This window comes from Hemiscyllium ocellatum, chromosome 13 (genome assembly GCF_020745735.1).
Source record: "Hemiscyllium ocellatum isolate sHemOce1 chromosome 13, sHemOce1.pat.X.cur, whole genome shotgun sequence".
Classification (NCBI taxonomy): Eukaryota; Metazoa; Chordata; class Chondrichthyes; order Orectolobiformes; family Hemiscylliidae; genus Hemiscyllium; species Hemiscyllium ocellatum.
This window is the reverse complement of record NC_083413.1, coordinates 32378812-32405798: the sequence shown is the minus strand read 5'-3', so window position 1 is coordinate 32405798 and position 26987 is coordinate 32378812. Positions and strand designations below refer to the sequence as shown.

Genomic DNA, 26987 nt, shown 5'->3' with positions numbered 1-26987 from the left:
CCATTCAAGGTCGGAGACGGTTACAGAAAATGGTGAACTTGGCCCGGACAATCGTAAAGGCCAACCTCCCATCGATAGAATCCATCTACCAGGCCTGCTGTCAAGGAAAGGCCGCCAGCATTCTCAAAGATCCTTCCCACTCTGGCAATGTTTTTCTACAACCTCTACCATCGGGGAGAAGGTACAGAAGCCTGAACACACACACCAGCCGGTTTCAAAACAGTTTCTACTCCACTGTTAGAATACTGAATGGACTTTCAAACTCTCAACATTCACCTGTACCTGTGTTTTTGCTTGTACTGCTGTTTACCTATTATTTACGCTACTTAAATCTGATCTGTCTGTATTGCTCGCAAGACAAAGCTTTTCACTGTGCCTCAGTACACGTGAGAATAAATTCAATTCAATTCAAGTAGAATTGAGCAATAGCTGCATCCTGCCCCATCACAACTACAGTCACAATTTACAACATTTGCAGTAGATCCAGGTATTAAATAAATAAAACCCAAGAAAAGAAATGCTGACATCTCAGATATAGTACAACAACAGAACAAAAGAAAGTGTCTTCAGATTGGCAAAAGACCTAGTATGCCCAGAAAAAGGGGGAGAAAATTAGTCAGAGTTCACATTCCTGATTACCGATCAGTATTCCTTCCAAACTGAAATGGATTAACTAAAATACATCAAGGTCACTGACGCATGTTGGCTCAGTGGTTAGCACAGCTGCGTCTCAGCACCAGGGACTCAGGTTTGATTTCATGCTTGACTGACTGTGTGGAGTTTACACATTTTCCCTATGTCTGCGTAGATTTCTTATGGGTGCTCCTGTTTCCTCTCAGTCCACAGATGTGCAGATTAGGTGGATTAGCTATGCTAAATTGTCCAGCACTTTCCAGGGATGTGAAGGCTAAATGGATTAGCCATGATAAATGCAGAGTTACGGAGACAGTTTGGGGACTAGGTCTTGATGGAATGCTGTTCGGTACAGACTTGATTGGCTGCATGGCTTCTTTTCGCCCTGTAGAGATCATATGATCCTTCTTGGATGATTCTAAATTCAAGTTTCCACTACCAGAACAACTACTTGGGCAAAATATAAAAGGATTTTCTTGTGTTTTTTGCACTGTATCCTATGCATCAACACCATCAGGAAAGGTGTGAAAAATGTTCAAGCAAGGAAAGAGGGAAAAGAAAAATCCAAGCAATCACCAGAAATCTGAATGTTACATCAAGTAAATAGACATACAAAAGATATTCAAATCATTAATGACATTTTCAGAAAATGCCCTTGGGGACTTCCATTTTACAATTGAGACTCAAAGGAAATTAATTTAATTTCAAAGATTCATATTATCAATGTATGAATTCAACATGCGAACAGGAGTAGGCCATAAGATATTATGGAGCAGAATTAGGCCATATGGCCTATCATGTCAGCTCCACAATTTGATCATGGCTGATAGTTTCTCAACCCCATTCTTCTGCCTCCTCCCAATGACCCTTGATTCCCTTACTAATCAAGAATCTACTTACTTCTGACTAACGTACACTCAATGGCTTGGCCTTATTATTGTTATTAAGCCTGCTGTGCTATTCAATTAAATCATGGTTGATCATCTTCCTCAGTACTCCTTTCCCATACTATTTCCTTATTCTCTGAGATAGTTAGTCTCCAGAAATCCAATGATTTCTGTCTTGAACATACTCAGTGATTTAGCTTGCACAACCTTCTGGAAATAGAGAGTTCCAAAGATTCAGTAACTTCTGAGTGAAGAAATTCCTCCTCATTCCAGTTTTAAATGAGCTTTCAATCATCCTGATATTATCTCCCTTGGCTTTAGACTCATCCACAAGGGGAAACATCTTCCAAGGATCACCCCTCATTCTACAAAACTCAAGCAAGTATAGATTCAGTCTCCTTAATCTCTCCCTTTAAGAATATCCAGCCAACGCATAAAGTAATGAAGAACCTCCATTGCACATCATTCTTTGATAAAGGGGATTAAAGAGATACATAACATTCCAAGTGTGGTCTCAACAAGGCTCTATACGGCCTCAGTAAAACATCTTTACTCCTATGCTCAAATCCTCTTGAAACAAAGGTCAATGCGCCTTTTACTTTCCTAATTACTTGTTGCACCTGCATGCTAACCTTTAGTTACTCAAGGTCACTCAGATCCCTTGAAATATCCACACTTCCCAACTTTTCACCATTTAAGTAACATTTAGCATGAATTTTTTTTCCATTAAAATAAAGAACTTCACACTTATTCCATCTACAATGTTTTAGTCGATACATTTGGCCTATCCCGGTCTCCTTGAAGCTTCCTTGCATCAAACGCCTAAGTTAGGTTCTCTCTCAAATTGGCGTTGAGAGTAAATTTGGAAGATAATTCATATCCACCCAAATCATTTGTATAAATCGTGAATCTAACACTGATCCAAGCAGCACCTTACTTATGACAGCCCGTCAGACTGACAATGATCTGTTTTGTCCCACACACTGCTTTTTGTCTGCTAACAAATTCTCAATCCATTCTAATATATTTTCCCCAATTCTGTATGCTCTAGTTTGATTAATTTCTTGTGCAAGACCTTTTCCCAAGTCATCAGAAAATCCAAATATACCACAGTCGGTGGTTCTTTTTCTATGGTCCAAGTAACATCTTCAAAAAAAAAATCTCCCTATATATTACAAACACAACTTCCTTCTTATAAACTGATGTTAATCCGACACAATCTTACCATTTTTCAGAATGTCCAGCTTTTAAATCCATTATAATCATTTGTAACATTTTTCCTACTACTGACACCAAACCAGTGCTTCTGCTTTACCATTCACTCTGTTCAACCCCACCCCACCAAAATACCAGGGTTATACTTGCTACTTTCCTGTTCATAGGAACTTTTCCACAGTATACAGAATTTTAAACACATCAACTATGTCTCCAGCCACCTTTTTAACATGCTGGGATAAAGTTCATTTGTTCTGCAGGTTTTATCAACTTTCAACCCAGTTAAGCTTCCAAGCATTGCGACTTAACTCATTCTGCTTTATTTAGCTCCTTAGCTTCAGACATCTCGACTGCTGGATGATTTTTTTACATCTTCAATGCAACAAAATTCTGACTGCACTCCTCAGGGGAAATTAATGCCATTACAAGTCCCAAAACACAAAACCAATCAGCTAACGTAATGTCAGGGGATTCCTACACTAACTTCCTGATTCTGTTCGACTGCCTGGCAGTCACTTATTCAATTTCTGCCCTCTACGCTTCTAGATTATGGTTTGACCACTTTTCGATCCATGTAGTACTCCGCCTTGTGGATGAATCACCAACTCCAACCGCTACTCAAGCTCCAAAAACTGGCGTTCGGGTTTCTGGAGCAAGTGTATAGAGTGTTACATGGTCATCTAAGTCACCAGTACTGTCTAGTGCTTTCCACATACAACAGGACACATTCTACACAGGTACACCACCAAAACACTGGCTGTTTTACTGCAGAGGAAACTCTAAGGAAGCACATGAGCTGGACAATAGATCAATCAAGAATTTTATCTAACTACCTTTAGGGGAAGAAATCAATTTTTTTGTATGACTTTTTTTTGGAAGGTAGAAGACAGAAGGAATGTTGATCAGTTCTGGGTCCACTTCATTTCGTCATTAAATAATTGATCTGAATATGAAGTATGGTAAGTAAGTTTGCAGATGACATCAAACTGGAGGAGTGGTGGACAGCGAAGAAAGTTACCTCAGAGTATAATGGGATCTTGATCAGATGGGTCAACGGGCCAAGGAGCGGCAGATGGAACTTAATTTTGACGAATGTGAAGTACTTCATTTTGGAAAGGCCACTCTGGGCAGGACTGAAACACTTAATGGTAAGGTCCTGGGGAGTGTTACTGAACAAAGAGACCTTGGAGTGCAGGTTCATTGTTTCTTGCAAGTGGAGTAATAAGTAGATAGGATAGTGAAGAAGGCGTTTGATAGGCTTGCATTGAGCATAGGAGTTGGGAGATCATGTTGCGGCTGTACACGACATTGGTTAAGCCATTATTGGAATACAGCATGCAATTCTGGTCTCCCTGCTGTAGGAAGGATGTTGTGAAACTTGAAAGGGTTCAGAAAAGATTTACAAGGATGTTGAGCTATAGGGAGAGGTGGAATAGATTGGGGCCATTTTCCCTGGAGAATCGGATGGAAAGATAGGGTGAATAGACAAGGTCTTGTCTCCAGGGTGGGGGTGTCCAAAACTAGAGGGCATAGGTTTAAGGTGAGAGGGAAGAGATTTAAAAGGGGCCTAAGGGGCAACTTTTTCATGCAGAGGGTGGTGCATTATTGGAATGGGCTGCCAGAGGAAGTGGAGGAGGCTGGTACAGCTGCAACATTTCAAAGGCATCTGGTTGGGGATATGAATAGGAAGGGTTTAGAGGGATTTGGGCTGACAAATAGGAACAGATTATGATGTCTGGTTGACATGGACGAGTTGGACTGAAGAGTCTGTTTCCATGCTGTACATCTCTATGACTCGAAGTAACATAGGCAACAGAGAGTCCATCATCTGAGGAAAGACAAACTCTGAAGTTTTGGGACCCTAAGCTTGTATCTTACAATATTATGTTCCAAAGACTCTGCTTAAATTGGGACCCAACCAGACACCCTGAAAATATTTTAAAAAGATAGCCTAGACCCTAACCTTTTCTTATCTTATAGGCAAATGTCAAGTGTCTGTTCCTGATGTAATGTAACTGGTCAAACTACTCAACATTAAGCAAAACAAAATTTATTTAAACACTCTATTTTAAAATATAACCAAAGAAAGAGGAATTTAGAACTACAACTCTATTGAAAAACTTAACATAATAGATACAGTAATTTTTACTAATTCCTTGTTCCAATAAACATATGCCTTGACAAAAAAAAAGGGAAAATTCAGACAGATTCTCCCATGCAGTTCTCCAATCCAGGAGATATTCGCTAAAACTTCCCAACTCTGTTGAGACCCACATAGCTTCTGATGCTACTGAAAAACCAAACCTCAGAAATCCTAATCTGAGAAAGCTGGCCACACCCATTCGGGCTGTTTAAAAAAAAACAAAGGTCTCCCAAGCTGCTTACTCAAGTGGTCATAACTAGTTATGCTCTGCACCTCTTGTTCAATGTCACTCTTAAAAAGAAACCAGGACAAAATACCCTCTTCAAGTTACAGCATCATCACAACAGTGATTGTCTTTATTATCAAAATATATTCACAGTAATCACACTTAACGAACACAACAGATTTTCTGAAATGGAAATGTTGAGCTATTTCTTTCAGGTGAACCTTTCCATACCTTTAAGCCTCTTCTGAAAAGAAATGTAGCTTGTCGCACTTCTTTGTTTTGCTGTATCTTTGCTGGAGTCCTGTAAGAATTGGTTTGCACTGGGTTCCTGAAAATCATATGGCATGAAGGTTTATGATGCAAGGACATGTTCTTCGAGAATGAAGAATCTAAATAGTGTTTACTTGAGTCTTATTGAAATGTAATTATTTGAGGTAGTTTTCATCATTTGTCTGCAACTCTTCAGTTGCAGGAACATTTATGGTCCCAATATGCAAGAATTACTTTAGTCTTTATGCTCCACTGTTAAACAGTGCCTCCCTAAGTATGGCACTGTCAATTATCTCCTCACCTGCTCTTCAGCTGGACTGAATGCTTCAGCGTTGGCATGCATCTCCATTGTTCTTCATTCTGTCTCAGAACTGATGTGGTACTCGGGAGTGGAGCTCTTGATCTCTGTCCAGCCTGCTGAAATCATTTAGAAGAAATCAACACCAAATACAGACAGCCTAGAGGAGAGGATAGGGAGTGGGAAGGGAGGAGAGGAGAGAGATGAAATCAGATATCTTATAAATCAAACCTCACATCAAAATGCACCAAATTTACACATATTTGATTGTGTATCTCCAAATCAACATTTTCGTCATATTGTAATTGGTTTAATTTCAACTTGCTTATATCTATTAGATCAATAACTTGACCCTATCCTTAGATTAAAATGTGTCTTTTAAGAATGCTTAATGTGAAAATAGTTTATTTTTGCATTGATAACTTAGAGCTATTTCCTATATGTTTCATTTCATTCTCTTTTTACACCGGTTTATTTTAGTACTACAAATTACTATTGCATACAGCAATGCAATGATTATGCCACTAGATTAGTGATCCATATGCTGTCGGACTGCTATGAAAAGGGAACTCATTCACTAATTGACACGGAAACATTTTGAGGTAGTGAAAATTTCACATGAAAGCAGGTTATTTGGAACAGAGACTGCCATATTTAAATCTATATAGTCCATTTGTGACACTTCAGTCTGAAATCAATCACATTGATGTAACTACCTTCTGAAGTAGCCCAACAAATATCACCCCCCAAAAAAACTCCTTAGCATTCTTAGGACAGCTAAGGATGAGCAATAAACACCAATCTTAACAGCCAGCAAATAAATCAGCATCCACATCTCAAGGACTGATTTAAACCTGCGTCATAAGTTCAGTAGAGCCTATAAACATAATTCTTCCTTCCAAACAGTGCACCATCAGAATAATACAAAACACTAAATATTCCACAATTGGGATTAGCACCCATAAAAAAAAAAGACATGGCGAAAATAGGAACAAATCAGCTTAGGTTCCCACTCAAATAATTCTTAAACCACCATGGCTGTGAAGCAAAAGTCATGGAAAATAGGCAAGAGAGAATCAGTTTTGTCTTGAATGTCTTAGTATCAGCAAACTGCATGACACATCTAGACAAAGTGTCTAGCATTTTTGTACAACTGTACTACAGCAAGGAGACAAACAGGCGACATGCTGGACAATTAAAATTTAAACTTTGACAGCTACAAACTCTTTTTCTTTAATATTCCCCATCAACTATGCAGGATTATCTCAAATGGCAACTGCACCTCTTACTAACTGAATGCAATTAATTAGTCACGACGTGGAGATGTCGCTGTTGGACTGGGGTGGACAAAGTTGAAAAATCACAACACCAGGTTATAGTCCAACAGGTTTATTTGGAAGCACTAGCTGTTGGAGTACTGCTCCTTCATCAGGTAGCGAGCAGAGTAGGACCATAGTGCAGAGGAACCTCAATTATCCAAATACCAATTATCAGAAATTCGAATTATCCAAAAGAGTTTTCAAGGTTCCGAGAGAAACATTACATCAAAGATATGTATCCAACACTGATCGTGTCTTTTGTTTAAAATGATTAAAAGTGCTGCCGAGAACAGTCCCGGACTGATAGGAGCGCAGACACCGTCTCCAAATGACTGACCTCCCACCCCCCTCCCTCTCTCTTCCCACACTTTCCCTGCAGTTCTACACAGACGTGTACCCGAAACCGCTCCCCCCTTCCTCAGATAATCTCTCTAACATTGCCCTGTACAGGGCAGAGGTGGAAATTGTCAAAAGGTGTGTGTGCGCGCACGTGCATGCTCGATTTGGACACTCACCCCACAAAAGGCAGTAGCAGCAGCAGCCTTGTTGTTGGTGTCCAGTCCGGCTGCCCCGGAGAGGGGCTGGGGTGCGGGTGGGGGGTTTGGTCGGGGGAGCGGAGTTGGGGAGCAGGTGGAAGGGCAGTATTGGACGGTTGGGGAGAGGTGGAGAGGCGGTATTAGACGGTTGGGGAGCAGGTGGAGGGGCAGTGTTGGACAGGTTAGGGAGCAGGTGGAGGGGTGGTGTTGGACGGGGTTGGGGCTCACGTGCGCTGCTGCTAGTCACCTGAACGGAGAGCAGACTAAATAGAAAACTCCGAGCCCCACGGCAAAGGCATTGAATTGATTAACCGAATAATCAATTATCCGAACAAAAGTGCCCGCCCATCTCATTTGGATAAATTGATGTTCCCCTGCAGACAGAATTTTTAGCAAAAGATCATATTTTCAGACACTGATGCGATATATTGAACAAACCTAGATTGCTGTTAAGTCTTTCATATTTTAGAATGGGTTGCAGGTTTTGATTCATTGACATGTAAATTCCAGAACTTCTTTCAAGTCACATTCCCGAGATAATAAAACTTTAAGTTTAAAAAAGTGAGACCTCAGCTCAGATAATGCATTAAAGGTGTGAGGTTAGAGTCTGGATGTATTCCATTCTTAAGTCAGACTGGTTCTATTTCCAAAGAAGGAATTTATAAAATGTCACATGGATTGTAAAAAGTATTGACTGCCTTCAGATTGTGCGCTTTTTGAATAGAGAATGTATCTGCAAATACAAATTTACCCCATGGTTGGGGGTGAGTGAAGAACGAGAGAGCACGTGTGTGCGGGAAAGAGGGAGGCAGTGAAAGTGTGTGTGCATGCAGGAGAGTGAGTGTGTGTGTGTGCGCGCGCACGTGCGCATGTGCTTGATAGAGTGTGTGCATGAATGTGATGGAGTGCATGCCTGAGAGAGGGTGTGCACATGGGGCAAGTGTGGTGGTGGTGAGCATGAGAGCGTGAGAGTGTGTGTGTGAGCGTGTGAGCATTTAAGAGAGTGTATAATATAATGTAGCTGATAGCCAAGTTCGGTACCCATGAGGATGGCCTCAACCAGGCTCTTGGGTTCATGTCACACTGCAGGTGACCCCACTACACTACACACTCTGGCACACTATGAAAACACATACTCAAGCAGACTCTCTCTCATATACATGCTCTCTCTCAGACACATACACACACACCCTCATCCCTCCCACAGGCATATACTCCATCACACTCATGTACACACACAATGAAGCACACTCACGCTCAAGTCTATGGAGTGAATTTGCATTTGCAGATACATTCTATTTTGCTCAAAAAGCGCACATAATCTGTCGGCAGTCAATATGTTTTATAATCCATGTGACATTTTATAAATTCCTACTTTAGAAACAGAATAGTCTGACTGAAGATTGGAATACATACTCTAACCTCACACCTTTAATACATCGTCTAAGCTGAGATCTCACCTTAAGTTATCTCTGGAATGTGACTTGAAACAAGTTCTGGGACTTCGATATTAATGAATTGAAACCGGCAACCCATACTAAAAGATGAAAGATTTAACAGATGAAAGGTTTGTTCAATATATCGCATCAGTGTATGACACTACAATCTTTTGCTTGAAATTCTGTGTCCTATTATCCTACTTCGCTAGCTACCTGATGAAGGAGCAGCACTCCAAAAGCTTGTACTTCCAAATAAACCTGTTGGACTATAACCTGGTTTTATAATTTTTAAGCAATTAATTAATGAAAAAGTATTTTGTCTAATTGCTGTCATTCTAAATTTTGAAGGTCAAACAAAGTGACGACTGAAAAAAAATACAAGTGGTTCTTATAGCTTTATCAGCGAGTTTCCTATGACTGACTCATCAGGAATTTTCAAACCAGATTGATTTTAAACAGGCTAAACCAATTTAAAGATTAGTTAGATTCATAGAGTAAGAGATGTACAGCATGGAAACAGACCCTTGGGTCCAACTCGTCCATGCTGACAAGATATACTAACCTAATCTCGTCCCATTTGCCAGTACTTAGCCCATATCCCTCTCAACCCTCCCTATTCATATATCTATCCAGATGCCTTTTAAATGCTGTAATTGTGCCAGCCTTCTCCACTTCCTCTGGCAGCTCATTCCATACATGCACCAACCTCTGCGTGAAAAATTTGCCCCTTCAGTCGCTTTTATATCCTTCCCCTCTCAACCCAAACCTATGCCCTCTAGTTCTGGAATCCCCTACCCCAGGGAAAAGACCTCGTCTATTTATCCTATCAATGTCCCTCATGATTTTATTCTGGAGCAAAATAGAACATACAATACTTCTAAATTTGAAGGGATAACTACCCATCGTCTGGTGGAAGGAGAAATATCTTGTTTACCACTCATTTTGATTTCAGTCACAGTCACAACCAATTATTTATTACACAAATAATTGTTCTAAACAAGTGAAAGGATCATAAACAGCAAATGCAAAGCAATGAAACCCTATGTAATTTACCTTCCAACTTGGTGTCACCCTATTTAGTGGGTTGATCCACTTCCGTAGCATTAAAGCCTTCCTTGCTGCCAGGCCAGTTATTATACCATGAAACCGTCTCCGCCATGGACCAGAACTTCTCCTCTTTCCCACAGGTACTGGTTTATTTACAGCTGTTCCTGCATGGTTTATGAAACAAATGCTTATTCAAACATTTCATTATTGCTCATTAGACTCAGCTATTTATGACATGTGAAGACCTCTTGGGATAAATACTGATAATTCAAAAACAGTTCAATTACAAAAGAGAAAGTTCTAAAGGTCTAACAAGAATATAAAAGTGGCTAAATCTGCAGTACCTGACCTAATGTATCCTCGAACATTGTGAGAAGTAAGGGAGTAAATTGCAAAGCTCCTTGCAGAAATATTTATGTCATCCATAACTACAGGTGAGATGCCTGATGACTAGGTGGTGGCCACTGTTGTGCCTTTGTTTAAGGGGTGCAAAGAGAAACCAGGGAACTACAGACCTGAGAATCTGACTTCAGTTGAGGGTAAGTAGTTGGAGGGGTTTCTAAAAGACAGCATTTATGAACATTTAGAAAGGCAAACATTGATTAGAGACAGTCAGTATGGTTTTGTTCAAGGAAAAGTGTCTCACAATCTTGACTGAGTTTTGAGGAAGTGACCAAAAAGATTAATGAGGACAGAGCAGTAGACGTTATTTACTTGGACTTTAGTAAAGCCTTTGACAAGGTTGTCCATGGCAGATTAATTAGTAAAGTTAGGTCACATGGGATTCAGGGGAGTTTGCCATTTGGATACATAATTGGCCAATACATAATGGTAAGAGAAAGAGTGGTGGTGGAGGGTTGCTTTTCGGACTGGAAGTCTGTCACCACCGGTGTTCTACAGGGATTGGGTCTGGGCTGTCTTTTGTTTGTCATTTATGTAAATGATTTGGATGAGAATATAGAAGGCATGGTTAATAAGTTTGCAGCTGACACTAAAATTGGTGACAGCAGACAGTGAACAGGATTTTCTAAGATTAGAAAGGGATCATGATCAAATGGATCAATGGGCTGAAAAATGGCAGATGAAATTCAATTTGGATAAATGCAAGATATTGCATTTTGTTGCAACAAACGAGGCAGGACTCATACAATTAACGGTAGGGCCTTAGATTGTGTCATAGAGCAGAAAGAGGGTTGAGGTACACAATTCTTGCAATTTGTGTCACATGGATGGGGTGGTTAGACAAGCATTTAGCACATTTGCTTTTGTTGCTCACTGTTATGAGTGTAGGAGTTGGGAAGCCATGTTGAGATTGTACAGGATATTGGTGAGGCCTTTTCTGGAGTACTGTGTTCAGTTCTGGCCACCCAGTTACAGGAAGGATATTATTAAGCTAGAGAGGGTTCAGAAAAGATTTACCAGGATATTGCTGTGAATCAAAGGCTTGAGTTACAAAGAAAGGCTGAATAGGCTGGGAAGTTTTGTACTAAAATGTAGGAGGTCAAAAGATGACCTCAGAAGTTTATAAAATCATGAGGGTTAATGGTAGATGTTTTTTCCCTCAGATGGGGGATTTCAAGACTAGGGGGCATATTTTTAATGTGAGAGGAGAAATATTTTGAAAAGACACAAGGGTCGAACTTTTTACAGAGAGGGTGGTTTACATGTTGAATGAACTTTGAGGAAGTGGCAGATGTGGGCGCAGTTACAACCTTTAAAAGTCAATTAAGTAAATACATGAATAAGAAATGTTTGGAGAGATATGGGCCAGAAGAGGGTAGGTACGACTGGTTTAGTTTGGGATTATGTATAGCATGGACTAGTCGGACCAAAAGATCTGTTTCCATGTTGTATGACTCTGATATGCTGATCTGATGATTTAGGATCAACAAAATGCCTCACTTTCTGAGAATTTACTTCTCATATATCCCAACACCCGATTTTTAAAAAAAATAGAATGATCAATGTGAACCAAACGTCTGTAGTTCGATGCTGTGGACCAAAGTAAATTTGAACTAATTTATGACTGCACACACTCATTTTAATTGACCAAATGAATTTACATCAATTCTGTCCATTCTGAAGCAGACTCAGAAGTAGACCCAAGATCATCAAGACAATTAAAAATCCCTAAACATCTAAATGATGAGGTCATGTTATACTCCCAAGGAAGGCCAGTAACTTTTTTCTTTTCTAGACATCCAAAAACCTTATTTACTAAAAAGAATAAAGTCACAAAGTTCACTACTTAAACTAAAAGAATTTTACGACACATAAAAACCCATGAATACTAATAACTACACCATCTTAAATAGTCAGTTACATGATATAAATTAAAAAGTACACTGAACACAATTACTGAAACTCTAAATGTAATTTATTAATTCAAATTTCCTTCTACACACCTGAGGTACAAGGTTTCTTGGACCTTCCACTGACTTCTGGCAAGGTTGGTATTTCAAATCTCAAATGGCCACATGGCTATTGACTCCCTGTTCAACACAGATAGTATAGTACTACAAGCCAATTTACCTCTGGTGAGAATTCAGTTGTTGTATAAACTATGGAGTGTTCTTTAAAACTTTGGGTAGCCGAGTTAGGAAGGGAAGGAAAGGAAAAGGAAAGGAAAGGAAAAGGGAGGAAGACAGCAAGAGTTCTTACATGTAGCACTGTAGAACCCTATGCAATGTTAATTGAGTCCTTCAATTATTACAAATTTCAAATGCTTTTGGCCTGCATACAGAAATTAAAATTAATTTCCTGCAGCCAACTTGTTCTAAATCAAACTGCCTGAATATAAAACCACACACACATAGAAATATAATCACCTACAAGTAACTTGTTCACATTTTGCTTTTTTTAAAAATTGCAAAGTTCCCAGTCAGCTTGCTTACATAATAATTCCTGAAAGTGAGTTGTATTTTATTAACAATCTTTTAAAGAACTAGGTTACCATGCAAGACGTTATTAGCCCAACCAACAGATTTCTTCCCTAATACCCCATTTGTCAAGTAAAGGCTTGTCACCCAAGCTAATCTCAAAACTTGATAAAAAGCTCAAAACAATGCAATATTCCAATGATACAGCAACTTTAATCATGGCACTTGAAAACCAACATCACCACAATCAGATAAAAGCAAAACAGTTTGGCGGCTGGAGATGTGAAATAAAAAACAAAGTGTTGGAAAAACTCAGCAGTCTGTCAATATCTGTAGAATACGCAGAGTTCATGTTTAACAATGTCATAATACTATTCTTCAAACTTACTTCTTTTTATTCCTTATATACAAAGAATGGTGGAGCTGGAGCTGGATGAACTTTGGATCATTTGGAGGTAGAGGGAGTTATTAAGAGGAGTTACAGGAAGGTAGTTACGCCACAGCCACGTGAAGAAGGTAGATGGATTACTGTCAAGGGTAGGAAAGCAAACCGGCAGGCAGTGGAGTGATCTCCTGTGGTGGTTCCCCTCAACCAAAAGTATACTGTTTTGGATACTGTTTTGGGAGGGGGGGCTGTCAGGGAAGAGAACAATCTACCAGGGTAAGCAATGGGGCACAAGTCTCTGACATACACTCTGTCCCTGCTACTCAGAAGGGAAGGGAGATGAGGACCAGAGCTTTCGTCACTGGGGACTCCATAGTTAGGGCGACAGCTAGGTGGTTTTGTGAGAACGAGAGAGACCCACAAGGTTTGTTGCCTCCCAGGTGTCTGGGGTCATGATGTCTCTGTTCATGCTTTCAGGATCCTTCAAGGGGAGGGGGAGCAGCCCCAAGTCGTGGTCCATATAGGCACCAACCGACATAGGTAGGAAGAAAGGTGGAAATCTAAGGCAGAAATTCACGGAGCTAGGGTGGAAGCTTAGAACTAGAACAGAATTGAGATCTCTTGTTTGTTGCCCATGCCACGTGCTAGTGAAGCGAGGAACAGGGACAGAGCAGAACTGAACACATGGCTGCAGGGATGGTGCACAAGGGACGGTTTTGGATCCTTGGATAAATGGAGCTCTTTCTGGGGAAGATCAGACCTCTACAAACAGGATGGTCTTCACCTGAACCAGAGGAGTACTAATATCCTGGGGGGGGTGAGAACCTGACTTGTAGTTCCAGTGTACAGGAGGTTGAGGGTAGTGAGGTTATGGGTAGGTTTACAAGGTCGCAAGAAGGCACTGATAACCAGGATGTTGGTTTCAAATGAGTGTACTTCAATGCCAGGAACATCCGGAATAAGGTGGGTAAATTTGTAGCATGGGTTGGTACCTGGGATTTTGATGTTTTGGCCATTTCAGAGACACGGATAGAGGTGGGACAGGAATGGTTGTTGCACATCCAGGATTTAGATGTTTCAGCAGGAACAGAGATGATGGTAAAAGAGGCAGGTGTGTGGCATTGTTAATGAAGGGTAGTGTTACAGCAGCTGAGAGAATGTTTGAGGACTCAACCACTGAGGTAGTTTGGGCTGAGGTTAGAAACAGGAAAGGAGAGGTCACCCTGTTGGGAGTGTTGTATAGGCCTCTGAATTGTAGTTATTATGGGTGACTTTAACTTCCCAATATTGACTGGGAATACTGTAGTTCAAATAGTTTGATGGGTCAGTTTTTGTTCAATGTGTGCAGGAGGGTTTTCTAACAGTATGTGGATAGGCCAACAAAGTGGGATGCCATATTGGATTTGGTGCTGTGGCATGAACACGGCCAGGTGTTAGATTGAAGGTTGGTGAGCACTTTGGCTATAATGACCATAATTACGTTTACAATACCAATGGGCAGGATAGGTATATACACTGCAGGGAAAGAGGGATAACTAGGGGAAAGGCAATTATGGTGTGATTAGGCAAGATTTAGGATGCATAGGATGGGGAAGGAAACAGCAAGGGATGGACACACTTGAAATGTGGAGCGCATTCAAGGAACAAATACTGCGAGTCCTTGCTAAGTATACACATGTCAGGCAGGGATGGAGTTGTGGAGAGAAGGAGCCATGGTTTACTAAAGACGTTGAAGCTCTTGTCAAGGGGAAGAACAAGGCTTATGTGAGGATGAGGCGTGAAGGCTCAGATAGGGTGCTTGAGAGTTATAAGTTAGCCAAAATAGATCTAAAGAGAGCACTAAGAGGAGCCAGGAGGGGATTAGATGAGATTGAGGTTGACAAAGAGGAAGTTTTAGCAATTTTGAAAGATCTGAAAATAGATAAGAGCCTGGGACCAGATGGGATTTATCCTCAGATTCTCTGGGAAGGCAGGGAGGAGATTGCAGAGCCTTTTGCTTTGATCTTTATGTCATCATTGTCAACAGGAGTAGTGCCAGAAGACTGGAGGATAGCAAATGTTGTTCCCTTGTTTAAAAAGGGGAGTCTGGACAACCCTGGTAATTACAGGCCAGTGAGCCTTACTTCAGTCGTGGGTAAGCGGTTGGAAAAGGTTGTAAGAGATAGGATTTATAATCATCTGGAAAGGAATAATTTCATTCGGGATAGTCAACATGATTTTGTCATGGTTGTGCCTCACTAACCTTATTGAGTTCTTCGAGAAGGTGACAAACAGATGGATGAAGGTAAAGCAGTCGTTGAGGTGTAGGCATTTGTTAAGGTTCCACACAGTAGGCTATTGCATAAAATACAGAGTTTCAGGATTGAAGATAATTTAGAGGTTTGGATCAGAAATTGGCTAGTTGAAAGAAGAACAGAGGGTGGGGGTTGATGGGAAATGTTCGCCCTGGAGGTCAGTTACCAGTGGTGTGCTGCAAAAATCTGTTTTCGGGCCCCAGCTGTTTGTCATTTTTATGCATGAACTGGATGTGGGCATATTAGGTTGGGTTAGTAAATTTGCGGATGACACTAAGGTAGGCAGAGTTGTGGATAGTACTGAAGGATGTTGTGGGTTACAGAGGGACATAGATAAGATGCAGATCTGGGCTGAGAAGTGGCAAATGCAGTTTAACGTGGAAAAGTGTGAGGTGGTTCATTTCAGACAAAATAACAGGAATGTAGAGTACTGGACTACTGGTAAAGTTCTTGGCAGTGTAGATGAACAGAGAGAACTCTGTCCAGGTGCGTAAATCCCCGAAAGTTGCCACCTAGGTTGATATGGCTGTTAAGAAGGCAGATGGTATGTTGGCATTTATTGTTAGGGGTATTGAGTTTTGGAGCCACGAGGTCATGCTTCAGCTCGACAAGACACTGATAAGGCCGCACCTGAAGTATTGCGTACAGTTCTGGCCACCGCATTATAGGAAGGTGATGGAAGCATGGGAAAGAGTTCAGAAGAGATTTACTAGGATGTTGTCTGGTATGGAAGGGAGATCTTACGAATAAAGGCGGAGGGAATTGAGGCTGTTTTCATTGGAGAGAAGAAAGTTGAGAGGTGACTCAATTGAGATGTATAAGATAATCAGAGGGTTAGATAGGTGGACAGTGAGAGCCTTTTTCCTTGGATGCTGAAGGCTAACACAAGGGGGCATAGCTTTAAATTAAGGGGTGATAGATTTAGGGCAGATATTAGGGGTAATTTCTTCATCAATAATGGGGGCATGGAATGGCCTGTCTCAACAGTGTTAGACTCGCCGATGTTGGGCATTTAAATGGGCATTGAGCAAACGTATGGATAATAATGGAACGGTGTAGGTTAGATAGGCATCAAATTATTTTCACAGGTGGTGCAACATCGTGGGACAAAAGGCCTGTACTGCGCTTTAACATTCTATGTTCTGATGCCTTGAGAGCAAGTCAAAGGAAATGCTTCAAGGCCACAAGTTTAAAAATACACTTTTAATTGTTAACTAATCCAGATTTAACCTTGTCAATCACAAATGTTCTTCTTCATCCCCACATTTTCAAATCATACAATACCAATTGGATGAATGGCAGGAATCTTTCAACAAATTCTCAACATAGTCCTTTCAAACCAAAGACTTAATAGCTTCCACAGCCTATTTATCCATCCAGATCATTACAGTTAACTAGTACTCTAAGCTCACCTAATGTCCATGTACTGTATGCACCTTCCAGCAGTGAACAATGGTCATGGCAGGACAGGTTTGCTTTTTCAAACTCCTCTCACCCAAGGCTAACTGGTAAACTTTAAAACTGTGACATCTGGGCTGGTAAATATAAGCAAACAAGAAAAAACTACGAATAAACCTGGAATTATTTTTAAATGGGCAGTTAAGTTACTGACATGAACTCTTAGCAAGGATTTTAAAAGTGAATGTTTTGATAATCCATAGGGACTATATGTACAGCTTAAGGGTCAGCAATTTATATAATTCTGGGGCAAGGAAAGTAGGCGGGCCTTCATAAGTTTCTGTAGCCAGCATAGAGATTAGACATATGCCAAATGAGTTAGCTAACCTCAACGAGATGACAGTATAATTATTTTTATTCACTCATGGACACTGTTTAAAATACCTTTTAATTTTCTTCATCACTGAATTAAAAGGAGCATTGACACAAAGAGATTACATATAAGGAAGACATGAAATAACCCAGACATAAATTATACCTGCTTCAACTTTGACAGAATAACTAACATTGAAAGAAGGCTACCAAATGACCAAGTTTCCAATTTTGGTTAACTCATACATCCTCCAGCATTCCAGGAACTTCTCAGCTTACTGAGACATTTGTTTATGACAAAACATAGTCTGGACTGAACAGGAACTTCACAAGTTCTAAACTTACCAAATCGCTGTGGCATTCCACTCCAACTGCTTGATCTCTTCTGTTGCATTTTGAATTGGAGAGATCCATTTATTGTCCGTTTTCCCTTCAGTGGCAGCGGTTTCTTTACATTCCGCTGTTGTTTATTCAATTTAATTATATCATCTGTTGAACCATAACAAAGTCAAAGGATGCTCTGAAAACAGGTTATAACCAATGGAAAAAAATACTTTGAAAACACAAACTAAGTTACAGCAGCTGTCTTAAAATCAAGTTATCAAGAGTATAAGGAGGGGTGTAGCTGGACACGCGGCAGGTAGATGAAAGTGGGGGTGAAAGTGACAAGGTGGAGCAGATAGGTGGTAAGAAAGATGGACAGGTAGGACCGTTCAAGACGGCAGTGGCAGACTAGAAAGTTGGGACTGGGATAAGTAGACGGGAGGGGATATGGCAAAATGGTGAAATCCACATTGATCCCATGTGGTTTGAGGCTCCCAAGGAAGGAGCTGAGGCTTTCTTCCTCCAGGTGTCAGGTGGTTAGGGTTTGGCGATGGAGAAGGCCCAGGACCTGCATGTCCTTGGTGAAGCGGGTGGGGGAGTTAAAGATTTTAGCCACAAGGCGGTGGGGTTGGTTAGTATAGGTGCCCCAGAGATGTTCTCTGAAACAATCTGCAAGTTGGCATCCTGTCTCCCCAATGTAGAGGAGATCACATCAGGTATAATTGATCAAACCTAGACTGCACAAGAACATCTAGATCTTTCTCAATACCAACATTTGCTGGCTTCTCATTTTCGAAAATTAGTTTCTCTTTTCCTGTCAAAGCAACGATTTCAATTTTATTCATACTAATCCATTTGCCACCTGTTAACATGACTATGTATTTTGTTTTTTCAGCAAATTGTCACTTTGCGATGAGGTTTGTTCAATATATTGCATCATTTGTATGACACTGATCTTTTTCTATAAATTCTGAGTCCTATGATCCTGTCCCACTAGCTACCTGGCAAGGAAAAGAACTCCAAAAGCTTGTACTTGCAAATAAACCTGTTGGACTATAACCTGGTGTTGTGATTTTTAACTTTGTCCACCCCTGTCCAACACCAGCACCTCCACATTATAATGCAAAGAAGAGGAGCAAATTTGAAAGGAAACTGCTCAGGGTGATCTCCCAAAGAAAGGTAATAATGAAAACATAGTGTCTGCACATGTACAATTCTGTAGCCATGCTTTATTTCCATAGTCAATCATGTTCCAAGCAAGCACACAGTCAACACAAAAATATGATGGGCTTTTGCCCGAAGCTTTGATTCTCCTGGTCCTCAGATGCCACCTGACCTGCTGTGCTATTCCAGAACAACACACGCGACTCATCTCCAGTCCTCACTTTCGCTTACAAAAGCACGGTATACCGCATGTTCAATTTGAAGCAATGTATAAAAGCATAGCAAGTATTGGAGATATGGACAGAGAATAGTAAACAAGAATGAGTCATTTTCAGCTTAGCAGGTCCTTACTATGGGGTGCTGCAAGGATCAATGCTTGAATACAACTTTTTCAAATGTGCAATCATGGCCTTAGATCAAACAAGGTGTATATGCTTGTTGACAATACAAGACTCGTGGGAAAAGCAAGCTACATTACATGTAGGATAATTAGCAAATGATTGCAAAGTGACAATTTTCAGAAAAAAAAACGGACATAGGCCACGTGTTAACAGATGCAAAAAAAGTAGTATGCAAAATATCGAAATTATTTGCTTTGATAGGAATAGATGAAATTATTTTCAGAGTAAGAAACCAGCAAGTGTTGGCATTGAGCAGGATCTAGATGTCCTTGTGCAAGAAAGGAAATGCTAATATGCAGGAATAGCAAATAGTATGTTGGCATTTTTTTTGGCAAGAGGTTGGAGAAGTAAGTGTTTAGATCAGAGTGGTGCTGGAAAAGCACAGCAGGTCAGGAAGCATCCGAGGAGCAGGAAAATCGACGTTTCGGGCAAAAGTTGTATTCCTGAAGAAGGACTCATGCCCGAAATGTCGATTCTCCTGCTTCTTGGATGCTGCCTGACCTGCTGCGCTTTTCCAGCAACACATTTTCAGCTCTGATCTCCAACATCTGCAGTGCTCACTTTCTCCTATAGTCAAATATGTCTATTTAAAGTACTAGTTTTCACAGCGCTGCTCCTTCATGTCTGATGGAGCTAGTACCTACAAATAAATCTGTTGGATTATAACCTGGTGTTGTGAGATTTTTACCTTTGTCCACCTGAGTACCTTCACATGCTGGTTATAGTGGGTTGGCCTAAGAGGTCAAATGGAGTAGAATTCTGATTCCTCTAGAATTTAGAAAAATTCTGATTCCTCTAAAATTTAGAAAAATTAGGGGTGATCTCAAGAAAACAAAATCCTGAGACAGCTGGGAGGAGAGATTTTGAAATACCCTGAAACGAGGAAGCAATATGATGTGGATATGGGAGACATTTCAAACAAAGATACAACAGAAAATTCTTCATTCAGCTTGTACATTGGGCTGCAGATGCTTGAACTGGACAGGAAAGTGGAATTACAGCAAGAATCTGACATGGTTTATTTAGCTTTCACTTATCACTTACAAAATTAATAAAAACAATAAATATTATTTTCATGAATGTTACTTTCAGCATTAAAAGCCAAACGAAGTTAATGAAGAAAAACATTGCATGTCAATTCTTCAAGAACTATTTTTTCAACAAAGTATAGTATTAAGCTACTTAGGGAAGAGGAGGGAAAATATTCATGGGATTTACATTTAGTCCACCTACTCTCAATGTTGCTCAGTATAAATCCCGAACAATTAAGTACAAATTAATGAGTTCTACAATATCACGTTTAATTTGTTATATTTTACATTCCTTATATCACTCTACAATTACCCGTCCCCGTAACATAATGCAAAATGAAACCGATCAATCGCAGGGTTACAAAAAGGAAGGTCTATGTCTTACTGATGTACATAAATCGCCAGTAACACTAGGTTTCAGTAGGTGAGTTCACATCTCTCCACATCAACGCACACCGCCCTCCTTTTGCCACTAACAGCCCCATGTTGTCCCTAGCTCCGGAGGCTGTCCAGGCCATGGCCGGGATACTCACATTTACCGCCCCGTACCGAACATCAATCCTCCTCCCCTAAGAGCCAGATCAATCCCCACGTAAATTTATAAACTTCTACGACGGCAGACTCCCACTTACCGAGAGACATGTCAAGCTTGTCAGGCCAAGTATCTCCCAGTGCCTCCACATTCCTGTTCATGATGACTATGCCGCCAACTTCCCAGCCGCCGCCACGTTTACGTCCAGCGCCTACCTCATCACGCAATCTCACGTCAACTTTACTTTGCTCACATCCTGTACTAGCTTTTGGAAGAATTCCACTGTCTGGGGGTGGATGAAATGTGTTTGTGCTTGAATTAAGACGCTGAGCAATATAAGTTTGTAAACTTACTTAAATTAATAAGAGTATTCAATGCGGTTGATAGCATGATTACTGTCTAGAACCTTTATTTAAATAAAATGACATCAGAGGTCACATGAGAATGCCAAGCCTTGTATGAAAAGTATTTATCCAAAAATCCTCTTCATAGATATATAAAAAAACTATCAGTTGCAAAGTACTAGAAGTAGTTGGTTGGTAGAGAGAACAAGAAGAGCAAAAAAACGTTTATTTTTACTCGTCTGTTACAATTCTGTCTGTCCATGCATACAGGCACAGGGTACATAGAATTGAATGTTTTCATTTTTGGCAATGGTGTTATTATTCCAGAACACAATAAGCCTTCTGTTCTGAAGAAAGGTCACTGGATTTGCAACATTAATTCTGCTTTCTCTCCACAGATGCTACCAGACCTGAGTTTTTCTCGCAATTTCTGTTGTAAAACCCAATTCCCCGCTATGCAAACAGATCTGGTGTCCCATTTCGACTGATGGAGGTCTGTTAACAAGGACTGGATCTGCATTTGCTGTGCAGCGATGTATTTTGCCTCCCTTTTCAGCTTAAGGTTTACATCCCATGTCCATGACATGCCATTATCCTAATGGTAGCATCTTCTGTCCAATCATTCCCCGTGATCTGGATGATGTGATCCCATGTGTTGAAGAAAGACAATTGAGATTTGTCACGGCTAAGCCTTCACAACACCATATGGACATTCTTATCCCTCATTTCTTCCTCTAGGCAGTCCCTCAGCTACCTGTCTGTGTTTGATTGAAGGACAGATGCAGGAAAACATTCCAATCAAACAACTTCACTTCCTCCAGGGATACAGAGACCAAGTCCTCCCCTTTGGCTGTAATAATGACAGGCTATTCATGTCTCTTAAATAAAAACCCTGGTCTATACCTCAGAGATCTGCTGCAGACTTCTTTGTACATTTGTACCTCTTCCCAGTATTTTTTCTTTTTTCTTTTATAATTTCAAGGGAACAGACAGAAGGAGTCCCTGCCTGGTTTTGGTCTAAAGGTACGATTCCTTGTGCCAACACCTGAGTACGCAGTGATCCTGGGGTACCTTCAGTTTTCGTCATGGGCATTCCCAGTTTCAACTCCAGATTAGCTGGGCCCTCTTTAACCTCACCCACCATGATTTGATTCCTGTGCTGTGGAATACAACAAAAGTTTTACATGAGATTTGAACAGACTAGTGACCCAGGGATTCTTTGTTTGACTGGTATCAGTCGTTAAAAACATGAAGGGAAAGTAGGGTTAATGAAGTAAGTATTTGTAGTATTTAGATAGAATGAAACCTGTAGTTTACTTTTGATAAATGAATATTTTGTCTGTCTTCTCCTCCTTACCATGTCTCCTCTTTTCCAGAAGGCATCATTTTTTCCCCATAAAGGGGCTGTTGAACTCTTCCAGCTGCCCTGCTTCACTGTTGCCACCTGCAGCTGGAGGCCCTGGCATAACTGCCTGAGCTTCCCCTCTCAGCACCATCCTTATTGTCACCACTTGTCATTGCAGGTCCTCATGCAAAAAATGTATTTGTTGTACAGTTGTTGAATTTGTTCAAAGAACGTGGACGTCACTGGCTGTACACAGGATTAATTGGCCATCTCTCCTTGCCCTGGAAAATGTAGTGGTGAACTATCTTTGTGAACCACTGAAGTTCTTGGGTGTAGGGATACCTATAGTGAGGTTAAGAAGAATCTTCCAGGGTTTTGACCTGTCAACAATGAAGTATAAGCAATGAAAGATGCTTGTTTAAGATACAAGTTTGACTATATTTAAGATGTTTGGACAGTTGTTAATTTATGATTCACATAACTCTACTGAGAAAAGCTGGTATCATATCACCATCTGCATGAAATTAAAACTAGAATAGCCACAGTCACTATTTTAAAATCTAAACTCCAAAAATGTTTCTATTAATTGGACATTTTACAATACAAAACCCAAGTTACAGAAGATACGTGAAAATGTGTTCAACTCTCAACATCAGTGTTGAGAAAGAATAGATTAGCTTTGATTTGGAGTCGCTGGTGTTGGACTGGGGTGGACAAAGTTAAAAATCACACAACACTAGGTTATAGTTCATCAGGTGGTTGTGAAGAATAAGATTGACAAATGTGATGCAGCAGATGAGATGAAAGGGAGAAGTCAATTGACATTACAATGTGGAAATAGGAGGTATTAATGAGAATTATTAATTTTATATTTTGATATGAAGCTACTTCATACTTAATATTTCTTGAAGATTGGAATTTGGAAGAACTATAGAAAAAATGAATCTACTTCAATATCTGTGTAGAACCGCAGGATAGGGGTGAGATACTAAACGAGTATTTTGCATCAGTATTTACTGTGGAAAAGAACATGGAAGGTATAGAATGTTGGGAAATAGGTGATGACTTCTTGAAAAATGTCCATATTACAGAGGAGGAAGTGCTAGATGTCTTGAAACACGTGAAAGTGGATAAATCCCCAGGATCTGATCAGGTGTACCCTAGAATTTTGTGGGAAGCCAGGCAAATGATTACTGGGCCTCTTGCTGAGATATTTGTATCATCGATAGTCACAGGTGAGGTGCTGGAAGACTGGAGGTTGGCTAACGTGGTGCCACTATTTAAGAAATGTAGTAAGGACAAGCCAGGGAACTATAGACCAGTGAGCCTGATGTCGGTGGTGGGGAAGTTGTTGTTGGGAATCCTGAGGGACAGGATGTACATGTATTTGGAAAGGCAAGGACTGATCAGGGATAGTCAACATGGCTTTGTGCGTGGGAAATCATGTCTCACAAACTTGATTGAGTTTTTTGAAGAAGTAACAAAAAGGATTGATGAGGGCAGAGCGGTAGATGTGATCTATATGGACTTCAGTCAGGCATTCGACGAGGTTCCCCGTGGGAGGCTAGATAGCAATGTTAGATCTCATGGAATACAGGGAGAACTAGCCATTTGGATACAGAACCAGCTCAAAGATAGAAGACAGTGGGTAATGGTGGAGGGTTGTTTTTTTCAGATTGGAGTGCCACAGGAATCAGTGCTGCGTCCATTACTTTTCATCATTTATATGAATGATTTGGATGTGAGCTTAAGAGGCGTAGTTAGTAAGTTTGCAGATGACACCAAAATTGAAAGTGTAGCAGATAGTGAAGAAGGTTGCCTCGGATTACAACAGGATCTTGATCAGATGAGCCAATGGGCTGAGGAGTGGCAGGTAGAGTTTAATTTAGGTAAATGCGAGGTGCAGCACTTTGGTAAAGCAAATCTTAGCAGGACTCATATACTTAGTGATAAGGTCCTAGGGAGTGTTGCTGAACAAGGAGACCTTGGAGTGCAGGTTCATAGATCCTTGAAAGTAGAGTCACAGGTAGATAGGATAGTGAAGAAGCCGTTTGGTATACTTTCCTTTATTGGTCAGAGTATTGAGTACAGGAGTTGGGAGGTCATGTTGCAGCTGTACAGGACATGGGTTCGATCACTTTGTGTGCAATTCTGGTTTCCTTCCTATCAGAAGGTGTTGAAACACCCATCAGCCATGATTGAATGGCGTAGTGGACTCGATGGGCCGAATGGCCTTACTTCCACTCCAATGTCTTGTGGAAGGATGTTGTGAAACTTGAAAGGGTTCAGAAAAGATTTACAAGGATGTTGCCAGGGTTGGAGGATTTGAGCTATACGGAGAGGTTGAATAGGGTAGGACTGTTTTCCATGGGGCGTCAGAGGCTGAGCCATGACCTTATAGAGGTTTATAAGATCATGAAGGGTGTGGATAGGGTAAATAGACAAGGTCTTTGCCCTGAGGAGAGGGAGTCCAGAACTAGAGGGCATAGGTTTAGGGTGAGAAGAGAAAGATATAAAAGAGACCTAAAGGGCAACTTTTCACGCAGAGGTTGGTGTGCGTGTGGAATGGGCTGCCAGAGGAAGAGGTGGAGACTAGTATAATTGCAACATTTAAAAACATCTGAATGGGTATATGTATAGGAAGGGTTGGAGGGGTATGAACTGAGTGCTGGCCAGTGAGACTGGATTGGGTTGGGATATCTGGTCGGCATGGACGAGTTACACTGAAGCATCTGTTTCCGTGCTGTACATCTCTATGACTCTTTAACTGGAATAGGTTTGCCAAAATTTCTGGAATGTCATTGAGACATTGAAACTTCACTTTTAAACCATACGATTTGAAATCATGTTTCTTATTTAATTCCACAAACTCATTTCAGAGAAATATCTGACTTTTACACTTGGATTTTGTGGTTGTTCTGTTTGAAGTGTTTCGGGATTTGAGTTTTGTTTAGGGACTTTTCAGTTGAGGAAAGCCTACTCCGGAAATGCTATTTTTCGTCTCCTGTTTCTAAAGCACCATTGCACTGAATTTAGTGTGCAACCCGATTGTTCTGGAAATTCTCAATATTTTATTTTCTGAGAAGGCTGTGCCTCCCAAGACCATCTCCATCTCCTGAGGCTGCCTGTCTTGTGTTTTTCCAGTCTCCTGCTTGGCTTCCAGCATCTGCAGATTGTTTGTCTCCTTTCAAGTTTGTACCACTACGAAGTCTCTTTAAAGGATGCCCTTGATGGGTGGGGTGAAAGTCATGATGGAAAAAGTAAGCACGGAGGCGAAGGTGACAGAAGTAAAATTCAATGTCGCGGTGCATATGGAATTCAATGATCTGGGAGTGTTGTGGGATGAACGTGAGACCTTTACTGAGGACTGATCATTCATCCTCAGTGAGGGGGAGGTCTGGGGGAAGATTAAAAAATGGCATGGCTTGGGGCTAGGACCTGGTGTAGACTTGAAGTTGGGAGGGGGTGGGGAGGGTGTCTCTGGAGTTGGTTGGTCATGGGACTGTAGGTGGCGTCACCAACAGACAAGAGGCAGGAGCCCACTGACCTTAATGGTCTGTTACCTGCCCTCGATTTCTTCATCTCCAACTGCTGCTGCGACATTGACTGCCTCAATCTGTCCACCCCTCTCACTGGCTTCAACTTCCCACCCTCGCAATGCGTAGCCCTCCACTCCCTCCGCTCCAACCTCAACCTCACCATCAAACCAGCGGAAAAGGGGGATGTAGTGGTAGCTTGGTGCATCAACCTGTACACCACTGAAACCAGGTGCCAACTCACAGACCCTTCCTCCTACTGCCCCCTTAACCACAACCTCACCTCCCATCACCAAACCATTATCTCCCATACCTTCCACAACTTCATCACCTCAGGGGCTCTCCCATCCACAGCCTCCAATCTCATTGTCCTAGAAGCCTGCACTACGCAGTTCTACCTGTTACTCAGAATTCAGAGACCTGACTGTCCTGGTTGACCCATCGTCTCTGTCTGCTCTCACCCCACCGTATTTATTTCCTCCTACCTTGACACTGTCCTGACCCTCTTGGTCCAGGAGTTCCCAACATACATTCAGGACACTACCCATTCCCTTCACCTCCTCTATAACCTTTGTTTCCCTGGCCCTCAACGCCACATCTTCATCATGAACATCCAGTCCCTGTACATGTCCATCCGCCATGGTGAAGGCCTTCAAGCTCTCTGTTTCTTCCTGTCCAGCTGACTCAACCAGTATCCTTCCACTGCTACACTTGTTCGATTGGCTGAATTGGTCCTCACCCTCAATAACTTTTCCTTCAACTCCTCCCACTTTCTTCGGACCAAAAGGGTAGCCATGAGCACCTGCGTGGGCCACAGGGCAGCATGATGGCTCACTGGTTAGCATTGCTGCCTCACAGCAAAGGGACCTGGGTTCGATTTCAGCCTCGGGTGACTGTCTGTGTGAAGTTGCACATTGGCTGGGTTTCATCTGAATGGTCTGGTTTCCTCCCACAATCAAAAGATGTGCA

The 26987-nt window shown here is 41.2% G+C and overlaps 1 protein-coding gene across 1 annotated transcript in view; it reads right to left on the bottom strand.

The window, feature by feature from the left end:
* Nucleotides 1–26659, bottom strand: part of LOC132821733 (UAP56-interacting factor-like) — a 34652-nt gene extending 7993 nt beyond the window's left edge. The window contains exons 1-7 of the mRNA XM_060834442.1: nucleotides 26504–26659; nucleotides 22165–22296; nucleotides 20894–21119; nucleotides 17687–17830; nucleotides 10020–10177; nucleotides 5676–5791; nucleotides 5336–5432 (exon numbers count right to left, since the gene is read on the bottom strand). Of these exons, the coding sequence (XP_060690425.1) occupies nucleotides 5336–5432; nucleotides 5676–5791; nucleotides 10020–10177; nucleotides 17687–17830; nucleotides 20894–21119; nucleotides 22165–22296; nucleotides 26504–26659 (1029 nt within the window). The remainder of the gene's footprint in view (nucleotides 1–5335; nucleotides 5433–5675; nucleotides 5792–10019; nucleotides 10178–17686; nucleotides 17831–20893; nucleotides 21120–22164; nucleotides 22297–26503) is intronic.
* Between the last annotated feature and the right edge of the window lie 328 nt (nucleotides 26660–26987).